At 47.3% G+C, this 17,374-nt stretch overlaps 2 protein-coding genes across 3 annotated transcripts in view; one reads left to right on the top strand and one right to left on the bottom strand.

Annotated features, from left to right (window-relative positions):
• Positions 1-7,775, bottom strand: part of TTF1 (transcription termination factor 1) — a 36,307-nt gene extending 28,532 nt beyond the window's left edge. Inside the window, exons 1-2 of one of the 2 annotated variants that reach the window (XM_048512089.1) lie at positions 7,543-7,775; positions 901-3,608 (exon numbers count right to left, since the gene is read on the bottom strand). In XM_048512089.1, coding sequence (XP_048368046.1) covers positions 901-3,605 — 2,705 coding nt within the window. In that variant the 5' untranslated portion in view covers positions 3,606-3,608; positions 7,543-7,775. The remainder of the gene's footprint in view (positions 1-900; positions 3,609-7,542) is intronic. The other variant, XM_048512090.1, reaches the window with a different exon arrangement.
• Positions 7,776-7,866: 91 nt separating this feature from the next.
• SETX (senataxin) overlaps positions 7,867-17,374 on the top strand; it is an 83,254-nt gene continuing 73,746 nt past the window's right edge. The window contains 1 exon segment of the mRNA XM_048512157.1: positions 7,867-8,128. The gene's annotated coding sequence lies outside the window, so the exon portion shown is untranslated.

The following is a 17,374-nucleotide window of genomic DNA, read 5'->3' as shown; positions in this document are numbered from 1 at the left end:
AAATGTTGACAGAGAGAAATTTTTCTCTCTTTCTCACAATACTAGAACCAGGGGCATCCATTGAAAATGCTGGGGGGAAGAATTAGGACTAATCAAAGGAAACACTTCTTCACACAACGTGTGATTGGTGTTTGGAATATGCTGCCACAGGAGGTGGTGATGGCCACTAACCTGGATAGCTTTAAAAAGGGCTTGGACAGATTTATGGAGGAGAAGTCGATCTATGGCTACCAATCTTGATCCCCCTTGATCTCAGATTGCAAATGCCTTAGCAGACCAGGTGCTCAGGAGCAGCAGCAGCAGCAGAAGGCCCTTGCTTTCCCATCCTGCATGTGAGCTCCCAAAGGCACCTGGTGGGCCACTGCGAGTAGCAGAGTGCTGGACTAGATGGACTCTGGTCTGATCCAGCAGGCTAGTTCTTATGTTCTTATGAACTGGCCAACACTGTCTCTAATCAGGCCGGGATACTGTATAGATCTCCCCAACCTTTTTTTGAGCCTGAGCCGCCTTTCCTATTCTGACACGGTGTGGTGAGTGCAGAGACAAAACGGCTGCTGCAGAAAGTGGACCCAGACAGAAAATGGCTGCCACAGCTTTCCGTCAATCTCCCAGTAAAGACCCCTGAGCTGTGTGGCAGCTTTGGCCAAAGCAAGTTTAAAAAATCTGCACAGTCAATCAAATATTCAATAGCCAATCAAATATCCAATCAATAGCCAATCCAAAGCCTCGCAGGCCAATGTCCTACCAGGCCTTGCCCGTTTTTTAAAAACACTTGGTGGGTGCCATGACACCCACGGCACCATGTTGGGGGCCCCTGGGGTTCAGAATGCTGTGAATCACTGAAACAGATATCAATAAGATTTTGTGTTTGCCTGACCCATTCCCTCAAAGGATACGTACTTGTTGCTATCTTCCAAAGGGACACGTGTGACCCGTGATTTATTTCCTATCGAGTCATGAACAGTAGCAGATTTCACAGTTTCTTCCATTTCAGAGCCTATATCGGTGGTATCGGAGTCCACCACGTCAGAAGATTTTGTATGCTTGCGTGGCTTCCTTGGGGCAACGTTGACATTAGCAGGGTCTTCCACGTCACAAGGTTTCTTATGTTTGCGTGGCTTCGTTGGGGCAACATCAACATTAGCAGGGTCTTCCACGTCAGAGGATTTTTTATGCTTGCGTGGCTTCCTTGGGGCAATGTCGACATTAGCAGGGTCTTCCACGTCACAAGGTTTCTTATGTTTGCGTGGCTTCGTTGGGGCAACATCAACATTAGCAGGGTCTTCCACGTCAGAGGATTTTTTATGCTTGCGTGGCTTCCTTGGGGCAATGTCGACATTAGCAGGGTCTTCCACGTCACAAGGTTTCTTATGTTTGCATGGCTTCGTTGGGGCAACATCGGTACTTTCAGGGTCTTTCACGCCAGAAGATTTCTTATGTTTGCGTGGCTTCGTTGGGGCAACATCGGTACTGTCAGGGTCTACCATGCCAGAAGATTTCTTATGTTTTCGTGGCTCCGTTGGGGCAACATCGGTACTGTCAGGGTCCTCCATGCCAGAAGATTTCTTATGTTTGCGTGGCTTCGTTGGAGCAACATCGGTACTGTCAGGGTCTTCCATGTCAGAAGAATTTTTATGCTTCTGTGGTTTCCTTGGTATAAAGTCAGTGCTACCAGAGTACTCCACAGAAGAATTTTTATGCTTGCGTGGCATCCTTGGGTCAACATTGGTAGTATCAGGGTGTTCCAGGGTAGAAGATTGTTTATGCTTGTGTGGATTCCCTGGGTCAACATTGAAACTATCAGGGTCATCTACGGCAGAATAATTTGTATGCCTGTGTGGCTTGATTAGGACCACGTTAATACTATTAGGGTCTCCCACGGCAGAAGAATGTTTATGCTTGCGTGGCTTCCTTGGGACAACACCAAGACTATCAGGGTCTTTCGAGGCAGGAGAATTTTTATGCTTGTCTGGATCGATTGTGCCAACGTCGGTACTATCAGGAACTACCACGGCAGAAGATTTTTTATGCTTGCGTGGCTTCCTTGGGACAACACCAATGCTATCAGGGTCTTTCGAGGCAGGATAATTTTTATGCTTGTCTGGATCGATTGTGCCAACATCGGTACTATCAGGAACTACCATGCCAGAAGATTTTTTATGCTTGAGTGGCTTCCTTGAATCAACATCAATACTATCAGGGTCTTCCACGGCAAGATAATTTTTATGCTTGTGTGGCTTTGTTGGGGGAACATTGGTACTATCTGGGTCTTCCGTGGCAGAAGATTTTTTATGCTTGCGTGGCTTTGTTGGATCAACATCGTTACTATCTGGGTCTTCTGTGGCAGAAGGTTTTTTATGCTTGTGTGGCTTCCTTGGGTCAACATCAGTACTATCAGAGTCTTCCACAGCAGAAGAATTTTTATGCTTCCGTGGCTTCCTTGGAACAACATTGGTACTATTGGAGACTTCCACGTCTGAAGAGTGTTTATGCTTGCGTGGCTTCCTTGGGACAACATCGAGTCTATTAAGGTCTTCCACGGCAGAAGAATTTTTATGCTTGTGTGGCTTTGTTGGATCAACTTCACTACTATCTGGGTCTTCCGTGGCAGAAGATTTCTTATGCTTGCGTGGCATCCTTGGCACAACATCGGTACTATCAGGGATTTCCATATCAGAAGACTTTTTATGCTCGTGTGGTCTCCTTGGGTCAATGTCGGCACTATCTGGGTCTTCCACGGTAGGAGAATTTTTGTGCTTGTGTGGTCTCCTTGGAACAACATTGGTACTATCGGAGACTTCCACGTCTGAAGATTGTTTATGCTTGCGTGGCTTCCTTGGGGCAACATCAATACTATCTGGGTCCTCCATGGCAGAAGAATTTTTATGCTTGCGTGGTTTCTTTGGGGCAACAGGACTATCCAATCCAGGAAGAATGTCCAGCTTGGTTGCCCTTTCCTTCTGGGAGAAACTCGAATACTGTGTTTGATACAGTAAGGAGGGGAAGAGTTCTAGTTCCGTGTCCTGCACACTATTGTGGCTTGCTTCCTCATGCTTGTCTGCTGAACTTGCAGAGCCAATCGTATTTTTCAACGACCCAGTGGACACTTCAATAGCCTCATCCTGCTTGGCTTTCTTCTTTTTGACACCTCTGTCACTCCAGTGTTCGTTTCCCAAACAATTTGCCTTGTGTTGACTACTAGCCTTTTCTTGACTCAGTGGGACACAGAGCTGCTCGCCGTTCTCTGGCTCATGTTTCCTTTTCTTCTTCTTCTTCTTCTTCTTGGGCTTGAACACTCCTGTTCCTGCCTCACTGGTCAGCTCACTCTCAGTTGTGGTGCAAGAATAGTCTGACTGGGCATCAGATCTGTCCTGGCCGGATTTCTTCTTGGATTTCTTTTGAGGAGCCTCGATACCTTCAGAAGGTTGGTCATCAAAGCGCCAGGGCAAAATGGAGGGATCAGATGCGAAAGGTGAACAAAAGCCAGCGCCAACAAGCTGCAGGTGCGTTTCCCTGGGAAGTTTCTTTCTCTTCCTTTCCTTCTTTTTCAAAGAGTCCGAAATATGAAAACCATCTATACATGATTCCTCAGTTGCATTTGTCATCTCCTTTAAAATAACAAAGAGAGGATTAAAACATACACAGGCAAAGCCCCCAATCTTTAAGCCTTTTTCTCAATGGAAAGGTACACAACCCCCTTAGTCGTATTTTGCCCCCTTTTCCATCTTTTCAACTTCTACAACACAGGTGTCAAACTCGCGGCCCTCCAGATGTTATGGACTACAGTTCCCATCATCCCCTGCCAGCATGATGGCATGGGGATGATGGGAACTGTAGTCCATAACATCTGGAGAGCCGCGAGTTTGACACCTATGTTCTGCAATATCTGTTTCTAGACATGGCAACCAGAATCATACACCATACTCCAAATTCAAGTGCACCACAGACTTATATAAAGGTGGCTGGCTTTTATTTTTAATCCTGGTAAGATGTTTACCTTTTGAAAAAATGATGCCTCACACTGAATTGCCACCTCCTCCAAGCAATTCACTAGACTCCAAACATCTCTCAGTCTCCACCAGTTCAGACCCCAATATAAGTAAAGTTAGATTAGCCCCGCCCCCACCATGTGCATCACTTTTCCTTACCTACGCTGAACTTCATCTACCTCTCTGTTGCTTATTATTATCATGATTTCATGCCACATGGGCACGGGGCAGTTTCTAACACTTGAACAATAGCAGTTCAGCGATTTGTAAACTCACAGTAAAATTCACAATAATTTAAATGTTATTATAGTCATTACAATCACATTAAAGTCAGTATGTTTCCATTGATGGCGCTGAATTTCTCAGCACTGAGGAATGTAAACGAAATAGGGCAAAAATGAAAAAGCAAGGCCAGCCATCTTAAGATTTGATTTATCACATATTCCAAATGCAGACAGCGTTGGCCTGGAGCACAATAGTGTTTTTTCAACCTCCCGATCTGAAACATGGAAATATTTATGTACAATTTTATCCAGCCATCTTGGAGCATAAATAGAATAAGGGGGGGGGGGTTTCCATATGTTCCATCTTGTTTCAGTCAGGTGGCTGCACCATCTGTGTTCCAAACATTTCGTGGCGTAATACAAAGTCAAGGACTGCTGAGACAGTGAACGCTTTGAGCTACAGTACAAAAATGGAGAACATTTAATGTACTGATAAGGCATCATTCCATTGGGGTGCTGTGTGGTTTCCGGGCTGTATGGCCGTGTTCTAGCAGCATTCTCTCCTGACATTCCTGAAGATGCCAGCCACAGATGCAGGCGACACATCAGGAGAGAATGCTGCTAGAACACGGCCACACAGCCCGGAAACCACACAGCACCCCAGTGATTCTGGCTGTGAAAGCCTTCGACAATACATCATTCCATTAATTAACTCCCAATGTTAATCCACTCCTGACAGATCCTGGAGACTCCACAGTCAGCATATCCTTGGCTCAGCCATGATGACCAAAATGAATCTTATTCACTGGAAAACAGGTTGACACTACACAGCTTTATGGACCCAGAGTTGCTATGAAAAGTGGCTGAGAGCTGGCTGTTTGGAAACCGAACACATAGGGAAGACAAGATGAAATTCCCTTGTCAACGTAATTGGCGGCACAGCCAAAACAAAGCTAAAAATAAGGCTAAGAGGCTGGCCTTTTGCCACAGTAATTCTAGGAACTAACACGGTTGTACAGGACAATTGTTTAAGGGAAGGGATATTATAAGGGCCCCGACCTGGATGGCCCAGGACAGCCTGATTTCTTTATATCTCAGACACTAAGCATGGTCAGGCCTGGTTAGTGGTTGGATGGAAGGCCACCAAGGAAACCCAGGGCTGCTACGCAGAGGCAGGCAATGACAAACTACCTCTGGGTGTGTCTTTCCTAGGAGGTGACCACATATGATAAGCACAATTACTTAAACACAGGTTATATTTTCCTTGATGAAGGACAGAAGCTAAACTGCAGAAGCAAAAACATGGAGAAATTTGCCTGCAGCTTAGCTCCCACTTCCGAGATTGGAATTCTATGACCAATGCATAACAAAGGCATCAAACAGGGGTGCCAAACATGCAGCCCAGGGGCCAGATCAGGTTCCTTGAGCGGGCTTATCAGGCCTGCTAACTACCTCAGGCAACCCCACCACGTTCCCGATCTGGCCAATCCAGGCACTCCCTGCCCAACCTACTCCCAATGTGGCACAGCAAACTCACCATGGGCTGGCCAGTCCAGACATCCACCCACCCTACTCCTGATCAGGCCTGGTGAGCCCTCACCAGTCCAAGAACACCCCCCCCCCATTCTGGCCCAGTAGGCCTGCACCCACCCAGCTCTCAACTGGGCTTGGCAAGCTTGCTGAAGTCTCACCAATCCGGGCACCCACCCACTCCGTTTCCAATCTGGCAGTCACCCCTTCCATGCCAATCTGGGCTGGCGAGCCTGCAGTGGGCTGAACAGCTGAGTTGGCAACCCCCCTTCCAGTGCCATTCCGGGCAGGCGAACTCACCATGGATTGACCAGCTGAGATAACCAACCTCCCCCCTCATGCCAATCGGGCTTGCAAGCCTGCTGGGAGCTTGTCAGTCAAGGCAGCCACCACCCAGCCTGGCCCAACCAAATGACATTTATGTCATATCTACCTTTGTAACAAATGTTTTCAACACCCCTGGAGTAAAAGGCTTAAAGCAAGGCACATTCAACAGTCTCTCATCCTTTCTCGCCTTCACAGCCTTATTCCATCTTAATTTGTTCCTCTTGTGATAGAAATTTTAGCTGCAAAGACCACAGTTGAGAAATATATGAGTAACAGGATGGGGAATAAGTAACGGCTGTTGAAATGCTATGACTGCAATTTTGCAAAAATCATTAAACGCGTTTGCTTATGTATATGAAAGCTCTCAAGTGCTGACCTAGTGGTATTTGACAAACATGTTTACCTCAGCTAGCTATTCTTTTGCTGATTATGCTCAGTTGACAAAAATATACATAGTTCAGAGGTGAGATCCAGCAGGTTCTCACAGGTTCCCGAGAGTAGGTTACTAATTATTTGTGTGTGCCGAGAGGGGGTTACTAATGGGTGATTTTGCCACGTGATTTTTGCCTTAGTTACGCCCCTCCTCTCAGCAGTAGCATGCAGAACTTGAAGCAGTCTAGCAGGAGGTGCACCGGCGTGCGTGGCAGCCTGCGCCTGCGTGCATTCGTTTCCCGCCCAAGGATTGGTGCAGTGGCTACGTCCTTGCCACAGCCCTGCCCAGGAATGCCCGGCCACGCCCCGTCATGCCCCGCCCAGCCCCATTGGCGCTACGCCACAGTTTGAATCCCACCACCATGGTAACCTGTTACTAAAATTTTTGGATCCCACCACTGATATAGTTACATGAGTGACCAATTGATATGCTGAATGTATTCTTTTCACATATATAGGAATTTGCTTATTTGTAAAATTGTAGACTGTGAGCCTTCGTGGTCAACTAGGATTGGTCAGGAGGACAAGTCAAAGATGCCTTAAATTGAGCTGTGCTGCGACACAGACCTTCAGAGACCACATCCTAGGGGCTTTCTCTCCATGCGTGCAGACATGCTATCCTAAATGAATAAAGCGAACTTGCTACTAGCTAATTGTGTTGGACTCCGTGCTTGGTACGAGATTCCATAACACTCCTAGCTCCTATTTACAAGTAAGTAGGAACCCAGGATACTGAATTTATAGGCAGAACAAAATTGCTGCAGTCTTACTTTAAAATACTGACTGCCTACTGAAGATATGCCAATAACGGTTGACTTGATTTGCCACACGATCTGTTCCTCATTTCTAACGCCCCTTTCCACCAAGCTCACAGAAGTGTGATTGCCTCGCCTCTTAATAATGCTCACAACATCCCTGTAAAGTAGGCTATATTGAGACTGATTAGTTCAAGATAACCCAGGCTGGTTCATGCTGAGACTCAGGATTCCCTCACTCGTTACAGCTTCAATCCAAATTAGGATCACTACCCCCGTAACTACCTTTTGTTGTCGTTGATCGCATTAAAATCTGGATCGGGATTAAACAGCCATTCAGGTTCCCGGCTTCAGCCTTCCCCACAGACGTGCACTCACCAACCACACGGCTCCCCACACTCCACTTCCGTCTTCTTTGTATCACTTCCTCCGGAAAAGGAAGAACAAAAAAAAAGAACACTGTTTAATGGCCCTGGCGGTCGCCAAAGGAAATCGTCATAGAGATGCTGAAGCCCAGAGCGGCACCACGAATCAACCAAAGCCCATAGCCGACGGAGGCTTTCGGTTTTGCTTTGGTTTTTTTAAAACCGGAACCGGAAGCAAGCGGGTCAGCCGCGCGAGGACAACGAAAGAAAGGATGAGGATTTTTTTCCCTGTGTTGTGCCGCTCTAGCCCTCCCCCTCGATGACCGGCGCCTAGAAAAGGGTGGAAAAGGGGGACAACTGAGCGCGGGGCTTCCTGCCGGAAGTGGCGCGAGCAGGGGCGGGGCGACGAGCGCGCCCTGAAGGAAGGGGAGACAGGGGAAGCGTGAGGCGGAGCCGGCGGAGGGGGCCCATGGCCTGGTCCCGGAGGCCGCCGCCTGGAGAAGGAGGTGAGGGAGAGGGGAGGCTGTGGCCCCGCTGGCCTCGCCTCAGGGATGTTGGGTGGGCCTGGGGAAGCCCTGTCGCCCTCCCGTGCAGGCCCCGCCCCTCGTTTTCGTCCCGCCCCGCCCCTAAAATACCCCCCCTCCTCCTCCTCCCCTGCTTCCCCCCCACCCGGAGACGTCGCCGTGCATTATCCTTGTTCAGGGGCCGGGCTCTCCCGTAGCAAAAGTGAGTCCCTTCATCAAGGAGAGGGTTATGGGGCGTTTATAACAATTGCCTTTTTGTTGTTGTTAATCTTCTTTATTGAATCCAAAGTCAAAACAAAATTCTCAATGGCACGTCCGTCAATACACGTTTAACCGCGTAAGGTCTGCAGTGCAGTTTTGTCCTTCGACAACATCCTTTCCCCATAAACATAACTCTAATGTTTGCAGCTTGGAAAAAAAAGTCATGAAGGTGAAACTATGATAAGGAGTTGCAAAAGTGGAATGGATGAAAAGAACGGCTGCAGTTTAAAAGCAGAGATGAGTGAAAGTTTACAGCGGGTGAAACCACTGTTGTGTTATGTAATGACATCACTCTTCTCTTTTCTCAATGCACCTTCCTGAATTCATCCAGCGTAATGTAACATGTTCTGTTTAGCCTGCCTTGGAGATTTTCTAATGCTTTTCTCTCTCCCCGCTCAGTCTTGGAGCTGATAAGATTATTAATGCTGCCACAGGAGGTGGTGATGGCCACTCACCTGGATAGCTTTAAAGGGGGCTTGGACAGATTTATGGAGGAGAAGTCGATTTATGGCTACCAATCTTGATCCTCCTTGATCTGAGATTGCAAATGCGTTAATGCGTTGTCTTTGGAACCTTTCCTAAATTTCACTAGGGCTAAGCAACTGCATCCTGAGCCCACTGCTCTCTGGGAAGCCAACCTGCGATGGAATTTTTCCCCAAATGGTGCACTGAGGAGTCTCGACTTCTCCAGCCAGGGCAGGGGTGTCAACCTGGGGCACTGAGGATGCCGCTTCAATGTCCATATTTTCAGTACGCGGATTGCAGGAAGCAACGTGGATTGCGGGGTGGGGTGGGGGTATGATTGAAGTCTATGCAGTTATTCATGGGGTAGAAAATGTTGACCGAGAAATTTTTCTCTCTTTCTCACAATACTAGAACCAGGGGGCATCCACTGAAAATGATGGGGGGGGGGGGGAAATTAGGACTAATAAAAGGAAACATTTATTCATGCAACTCAAGATTGGTGTTTGGAATATGCTGCCCAGGAGATGGTGATGACCACTCACCTGGATAGCTTTAAAAGGGGCTTGGACAGATTTATGGAGGAGAAGTCTTATCTGTGGCTACCAATCTTGATCCTCCTTGATCTGAGATTGCAAATGCTGTAGCAGACCAGGTGCTCAGGAGCAGCAGCAGCAGCAGTCCCTTGCTTCACATCCTGCATGTGAGCCCCCAAAGGCACCTGGTGGGCCACTGCGAGTCGCAGAGTGCTGGACTAGATGGACTCTGGTCTGATTCAGCAGGCTCTTATGTTCTTAATGTGTGTATTTTTTTAGCCAAAACTGGTCTCCAAAGAGACAACTCTAGGACTGTTGAAGGTATGGTACTAAATGTACATGTGGATCTAGTGGTGGAGACTCTATGGCACAGGGCATGGTTAGATACAGAATGCCTAAGCCCTCCCTCTCCAGCTAACTGAATGTGCCACCAATTGTAATGCACAGTAGATGAGGAGAGGAATCTGTGCCCTGAACTAGTATAGCTAGTTTGAGCAGCTCTGAAGGGAGGGACCATTTGCAGTCTACAAGTCCTAGAAGATGTTTTTGTTGATTGCCTTTTTGGTCTAGTGCTTCATCTGGCTTGTTGCTGCTGTTACTTGTTAAAGGTGCTGATCAAATATACTATCAGAATGCTACTTTACATTCTCATAGAATCATAGAGTTGGAAGAGACCCTAGGACAGTGGTGGCGAACCTTTGGCACTCCAGATGTTGTGGACTACAATTCCCATCAGCCCCTGCTAGCATGGCCAATTGGCCATGCTGGAAGGGGCTGATGGAAATTGTAGTCCATAACATCTGGAGTGCCAAAGGTTCACCACCATGGCCCTAGGGCCATCAAGTCCAACCCCCCCCCCCCAATACAGGAACACATAATCAGAGCATTCTGATGAGTATGTTTATTTGTTGTGCTTATCGGCCAGCTTTCTGCCTTTTTATTTTCCAGGTCGCTTGCAATTAAAAAATTGCACGATATTATAAAGCAAAGTTTTCTGAACTTTTCAGTTTCATACTGAAAATCTAATATGTGAAGTTTAAATTACAAGGAAGTTTTTTCCTAATAGAACTCTTGGGTGTTCTAAAAAATTAGTTTGCACATTGTACGTTAGTTACGTGAATGTTTTGTAAGATTTGTTTCATTAAGAGAATGGTTATGCAAATGTAATCAAGAGTCTTTGTGAGTGTACTAGTGGAATTTAGCATTTTGCACAACTTTTTTCCTGCCTTGAACCAGGACGTGGTAAACTTTTTATCTAGCTAGCTTATGTGTAACTTGACATGTGTGTATGGAGTGCTAACTAGCTTAGCAAAGTTAGGGAATGGTTTCCTAATTTTTCATGATTAGATTTGAATGTTTGCATCATTGCATTTTACTGTGTGTTTCTTCTGTTTTGTGGCCCCTTGACCCTGCTGTTTCCCCCTCCCCAAGACCTCCATAAATTGAATTCACTGTGAGGATCACTCATATTGTGTGAATAAGTGGGCTCTGGTCTGTTAAAGTTTCTGTAAAATTTATTAAATGTCCTAAAGTATCACGAGCCTTTGCTTATTCTGGATTTGTCTTCCTTTGTTTTCGTTGAGTGATAGATTTTTGAATTACTATACAATCCCTCCATGTTTTTTTTAAAGATGTTTTTGCTTTCTTGGTGTTATGAGAATGTGTTTTTTTAATCTGATAAATTTTTTTCCCTGGAGTGAAAGAGCTCTTCCCCTGAGTCTTTGAGCAGTGCAGGATTGTCAACAATTCTGTGTTTTCCCACCAAGGGCTATGCCTTCTCCTTTCATGGGCTAGAAGCTGATACTCCCACAGGGAGGCTGGTAAGATTTAAAGTGTAAACACACTGCATTGTTGGCATCTCAGAAGATGAATGGCTGTTTGAGTACAGTTGTTTTGTGTTTCATATTGCCCATTGTATTGATATTATTTTTCTTCCTAGAAATAAATTTCCATTGAATCTGTCCTAAATTGTGTATTGACTTGACTTCTGGGTTGGGAAAATAGAGATTAATATATTGTGTGCCATATGCTAAAAGTGCTCCTTTCTCATGTTGAATGATAGTAATTTATTTTTGTTTATCTTATTAAATTTGATACCCCACTCTTTCCCAACAAAAGCTGGGCTCCGCATGGCTTCCATACATTTAAAATCTATTTAACAACAGTATTCTGAGCAATTTAAATATTAAGATACAATCCATAACTTCTTTTCAGTGGCAACCATTCAGGTGTACATAACCTAGAAGAAGAAGAGTTTGGATTTATATCCCCCCTTTCTCTCCTGTAGGAGACTCAAAGGGGCTTACAATCTCCTTGCCCTTCCCCCCTCACAACAAACACCCTGTGAGGTAGGTGGGGCTGAGAGAGCTCCGAAGAACTGTGACTAGCCCAAGGTCACCCAGCTGGCATGTGTGGGAGTGCACAGGCTAATCTGAATTTCCCAGATAAGCCTGCACAGCTCAGGCGGCAGAGCTGGGAATCAAACCCGGTTCCTCCAGATTAGATACACAAGCTCTTAACCTCCTACGCCACTGCTGCTCCTAAATCTAGCCATCCCTATCCCATCATAAATCTACTCACGGTGCAGATGGGGAGGAGAAGGGCAAGCTCAAGGGGCCAGCAAGATGAAACAGACCCATAGTTGCCTCAACCAAAGGCCTGGTGGAACATCTCCGTTTTGCAGCCCTGTAGAACTGGTTAAGGCCCCACTGGGTCTTGGTGTCAGATGGAGCTCAACCAGGCTGAAAGGGCCCTGACCCTGGCTAAGGCTGACCGAATGTCCTTGGGGCTAGGGACCACCAGGAGGTTAATTCTGGAGGACCAAAGTGTTCTCCATGGGCATTATGGGGAGATGTCCTGAAGATATGAAGGTCCCTGGCTGCTCATGGTTTTAACACTTAACATGAAAACCTTGAACCTGATCTGGAATTCAGGTGGCAACCAGTACAGTTGACAGAGCACCGGTGTAATGTGCATTCTTACCGAAGTCCCAGTAAGAACTCTCGCTGCAGCATTTTGGATCAGTTGCAATTTCTGGAGCAGTCTCAAGGGTAGGCCAGCACAGAACAAGCTAACAGTAATCCAGCCTGGAGATTATTGTTGCATGGATTACTGTGCAAGGTCTAAGTGGAACAGGTAGGGAACCAACTGTATTGTCGAAGGCTTTCACAGCCGGAACCACTGGGGTGCTGTGTGGTTTCCGGGCTGTATGGCTGTGTTCTAGCAGCATTCTCTCCTGACGTTTCGCCTGCATCTGTGGCTGGCATCTTCAGAGGATCTGATGGTAGGAATGGAAAGCAAGTGGAGTATATATACTGTGAGGTCAAAAGGTGAGGCCTTCATGGACAATTTCAACAGGAAGGAAGAAACCATGAAAATGAACAGAATTTGGCGGCCAGTGTTGAAAAACTCTAGAATCAAGACAGTGATTGATCAGCTCCACACAAACACAGGGCAACTATAGACTATAGCACTCAAAAGAAACAAAGACCAGGATACTTCTATTCAGATCCATTCAACTATTGACCTTGCTACCTTCATTGTTACTCCCACGCTACAGACTTCTCTGTGACTCACATGCCAGGCTACTCTATTCAGATGGCCTCACCTTTTCACCTCACAGTATATATACTCCACTTGCTTTCCATTCCTACCATCAGATCCTCTGAAGATGCCAGCCACAGATGCAGGCGAAACGTCAGAAGAGAATGCTGCTAGAACACGGCCATACAGCCCGGAAACCACACAGCACCCCAGGGAACCAACTGTCTAGCCTGGTGGAGGTAGAAAAAGGGCACTCTCGCCATATGCATGATCTGGGTCTCCATAGATCAGGGGTAGGGAACCTGTGGCTCTCCAGATGTTCTGGAACTACAATTCCCATCAGCCCCGGCCAGCATGGCCAATTGGCCATGCTGGCCAGGGCTGATGGGAATTATAGTTCCTGAACATCTGGAGAGCCACAGGTTCCCTACCCCTGCCATAGATAGAGAAGACTCCAGAGTCACATCCAGGTTTTAACAGAGGAGGCAAGTGTTAACGCTACTCCTTCCAATTTTGGCAGTTGACCCCACTCCACCCCCAGTCCCAGGACCTTTGATTTTGCTGGTTTAAGCTTCAGCCTGCTGTGTCTCAATAATCCCACCGCAGTCTCCAAACTCTCTGGGGCAGTGGCCAGCTGGCCCTTCATCAAAAGAAACAGCTGAGTGTCATCAGTATATTGATGACAACCCTGCCCAAAGCTCTGCACCAGCTGTGCCAAGGGTTGTATAAAGATGTTAAATGACATTAGGGAGAGGATTGCATCCTGCAGCCCTGCACCAACTAGAGGGCATCGCTGGGACATCTCCTCCCCAAATGCTACCTTCTGTCCCTGATCCTGGGGAAACAAGGTCAGCCATTTCAAGGCTGTACCCCGAAGTCTAGTAACGGTGAACAGGAGAGTGAAGAGGTCATTTGACCGTGGCAAATGCTGTGGTGAGATCTAAAAGCACCAGCAGAGTTGACTAACCTTGACCCAGCTGGAGGCGGAGCTCATCTGTGATGGCAACCAGCAAGGTCTCCGTCCTGTGGCCAGGGCGGAAGCTGGACTGGAATATGTCATCCGGAAGTACCTGCAGTTACTCTGCCACCACTCTCTCAATAACGTTACCCAGTGGTGGGATCCAAAAATTTTAGTAACAGGTTCCCTCACCAGCCCGCCCTCAGCAAAGGGGGCAGAGGCGTACTTAGGCAAAGCTGAGCCCTGGGCAAAACCTGAGTTGGATGCCCCCCCATGGGCAGCCACCCCACCATGACCCCCCCAATATTTTTTGCACCAGGTCATTTCTAAATCATCATCAGATTATAGAAAATGCCCCAACTCACAAATCTGAACACAGCAATGGTGAAACACACAGGCTCTTTGATAGAGACGGGTGAGATAAAAGGTACGAAAGGCTGAGAATCAATGAATTGCAGTACCTGAAAGGGATTAACCCAGTTCAGGTAGTCACATTATTAGTCGCAATTGCTATATGGAACCTTCACGTTCAAAGGCAGGATGCCTCTTGGGGAGGCGAGGGCGTGGAGATGGAAAAGTGGACCCAATTAGTAACCCCCTCTCGGCACACACAAATAATTAGTAACCCACTCTCGGGAACTGGTGAGAACCTGCTGGATCCCACCTCTGAGGTTACCCAGAAACTATACATTTGAAACTGGGTGATCATTTGCTGGATCTGATGGATCCAAAGATGGTTTCTTTAAGAGATGTTGTGCCACCGCCTCTTTAAGCCCCCGGGAAAACTCCCTGCTTGAGGGGAAGTTGACAGTTTCCAACAGGGGGTGCCATACCTCAGCACCACTGGTCTTCACCAGCTATGATGGGCAGTGATCTAGAGGACAGGTGGTAACCTTTACAACTGTTAGTACTCTGTCAACATTGCCTTGGTAGAGCAGGCTGAAATGCTCCAGTACTGGACCTGAAGATGGCCAAGAGCCTCCAGTTCACTTATTGTATCAAATGTTGCCAGGAGATTACAGTGTAAGGTGAACCCCCAAAAGCTGATTTCAAAGGCCTCTCTTGCTTAACTAAAACCTACAGAGTTTAGAAGTTTGAAGCATTTCTCTGTGAAGTGTCTTTTTGCAAATATGCCAAGATACATGTAGCTAAAGCCACAGATTGATTGCCCCGTAGGGAGCAAGATAAGCCATATCCTGTACAAAGAGAACTAGCCAAAAACCAATTAACCACCCAGTTATAAGAACATAAGAACAAGCCAGCTGGATCAGACCAGAGTCCATCTAGTCCAGCTCTCTGCTACTCGCAGTGGCCCACCAGGTGCCTTTGGGAGCTCACATGCAGGATGTGAAAGCAATTGTCTTCTGCGGCTGTTGCTTCCAAGCACCTGGTCTGTTAAGGTATTTGCAATCTCAAAGAGGATCAAGATTGGTAGCCATAAATCGACTTCTCCATAAATCTATCCAAGCCCCCTTTAAAGCTATCCAGGTGAGTGGCCATCACCACCTCCTGTGGCAGCATATTCCAAACACCAATCACTTGTTGCGTGAAGAAGTGTTTCCTTTTATTAGTCCCAATTCTTCCCCCCAGCATTTTCAATGTATGCTCCCTGGTTTTAATATTGTAAGAGAAAAATTTCTCTCTGTCGACATTTTCTAATCCATGCATAATGTTATAGACTTCAATCATATCCCCCCTCAGACATCTCCTCTCCAAACAAAAGAGTCCCAAACGCTGCAGCCTCTCCTGATAAGGAAGGTGCTCCAGTTCCTCAATCATCCTCATTGCCCTTCTCTGCACTTTTTCTATCTCTTCGATATCCTTTTTGAGATGTGGCGAGCAGAACTGAACACAGTACTCCAAGTGCGGTCACACCACTGCTTTACATAAGGGCATGACAGTCTTTGCAGTTTTATTCTCAATTATTTTCCTAATTATCCCTAGCATAGAGTTTGCCTTTTTCACAGCTGCCATCAATTGAGTTGACATTCCCATGGAACTATCAACTAAGACGCCCAAATCCCTTTCCTGGTCTGTGACTGAGAGCACTGACCCCTGTAGCGTGTATGTGAAGTTTGGATTTTTTTGCCCCTATATGCATCACTGTACATTTTGCTACATTGAACTGCATTTGCCATTTCTTAGCCCACTCACCTAATTTATCAAGGTCCGCTTGGAGCTCTTCGCAATCCTTTGTGGTTCTCGCCACCCTACATAATTTGGTATCATCCGCAAACTTGGCCACCACGCTACCCACCCCTACTTCCAGGTCATTTATGTATAGGTTAAGGAGCACTGGTCCCAAAACGGATCCTTGGGGGACACCACTCCCTTACATCTCTCCATTGTGAGAATTTCCCATTTACACCCACTCTTTACTTCCCGTTTCTCAACCAGTTTTTAATCCATTGGAGGACTAAATCAGAGGTCTGCAACCCGTGGCTCTGGAGCCGCATGTGGCTCTTTTGTTCTTGCACTGCGGCTCCGCGTGGCTTAGGTCCTCTCAGCCTCCTTCAGAGAGTCACCCTAAGGGTTAATGGGAAAGAGTCCCCGTTCCAGCCCGAGATGGCTATTTAAAGCCACTTCCAGCTTCCCTGTCCCAGCTGCCTGGTTGGCTGATGATGGCGCGGGGCGGGGGTGGAGCACCGCTGGTGGATCCTCTTGAGCAGGTGACCAGTGAAGGGCAGGAAACGGGAGAGAGTTGCAGGAGCACAGATTTTCACCGCAATCCTAACCTCAGTCCGCCCCCCTTGAATGGGGGGGGGGTCAGGGGTCAACCCTGCTTTGGGTGGCCTCATTTCCCCCTCCCCCGGGTCCTTCTTGGGAGGCAGGACCACATGGGGGACCCCAGCAGTGCCACCTTGGGTTGCAGACCCCCCAGCAGCCCCACTGAGCTCCAGGGGTTTTCCTGGCAGATGGCAGCCTGGCTGAGTCCAGGTGAGAAATACGTTGTCAGGTTTTAAAGGAGTTATTACCTGCAGCCCTGCAAGGTTGCACTTGTCGGGGCTGTTTGATGGGGAGGCAGGGGTGGGTGGGAATTGTTTGCTTCTGCATTGCCAAGGAGAATCTTGGAAGGTTTACTTCAGAGTAAGCCAGTGGAGGGTAAGCTTGTAGATCGTGGAAGGGAGGAAGGCGGGGATCATCCTCAGCCATGGTTGTCACGGGTTGCCAACTCCCGGCAGGCAAATCCCAAGATATTTGGGGGTAGATTCTCAGAAGCTGTGGCTTTTGGGACCATGGCGGGGGCCATGCTCAGTGAGGAATATGGCTGTCGAGTCCATCCTCCATGGCAGACATTTTCTCGTGGGGGGGGGAGAAGTTCAGCCCCCCTGGAAGTTGACAACATCATTAAAGGCACCAATTTTGATCCACCATCCAAGTGGAATTTGAGGGGGTTCCTTGGGGGGGGGGCGTAATCAGTGTCTTTCAACACAAGAAAAGAGAAATGTGTGAAATGGGGGTTCTATT

Source organism: Sphaerodactylus townsendi, linkage group LG12 (assembly GCF_021028975.2).
Source record: "Sphaerodactylus townsendi isolate TG3544 linkage group LG12, MPM_Stown_v2.3, whole genome shotgun sequence".
NCBI lineage: Eukaryota > Metazoa > Chordata > Lepidosauria > Squamata > Sphaerodactylidae > Sphaerodactylus > Sphaerodactylus townsendi.
Note: the sequence above shows the minus strand (reverse complement) of the source record. Positions and strands in the feature narration are given on the sequence as shown.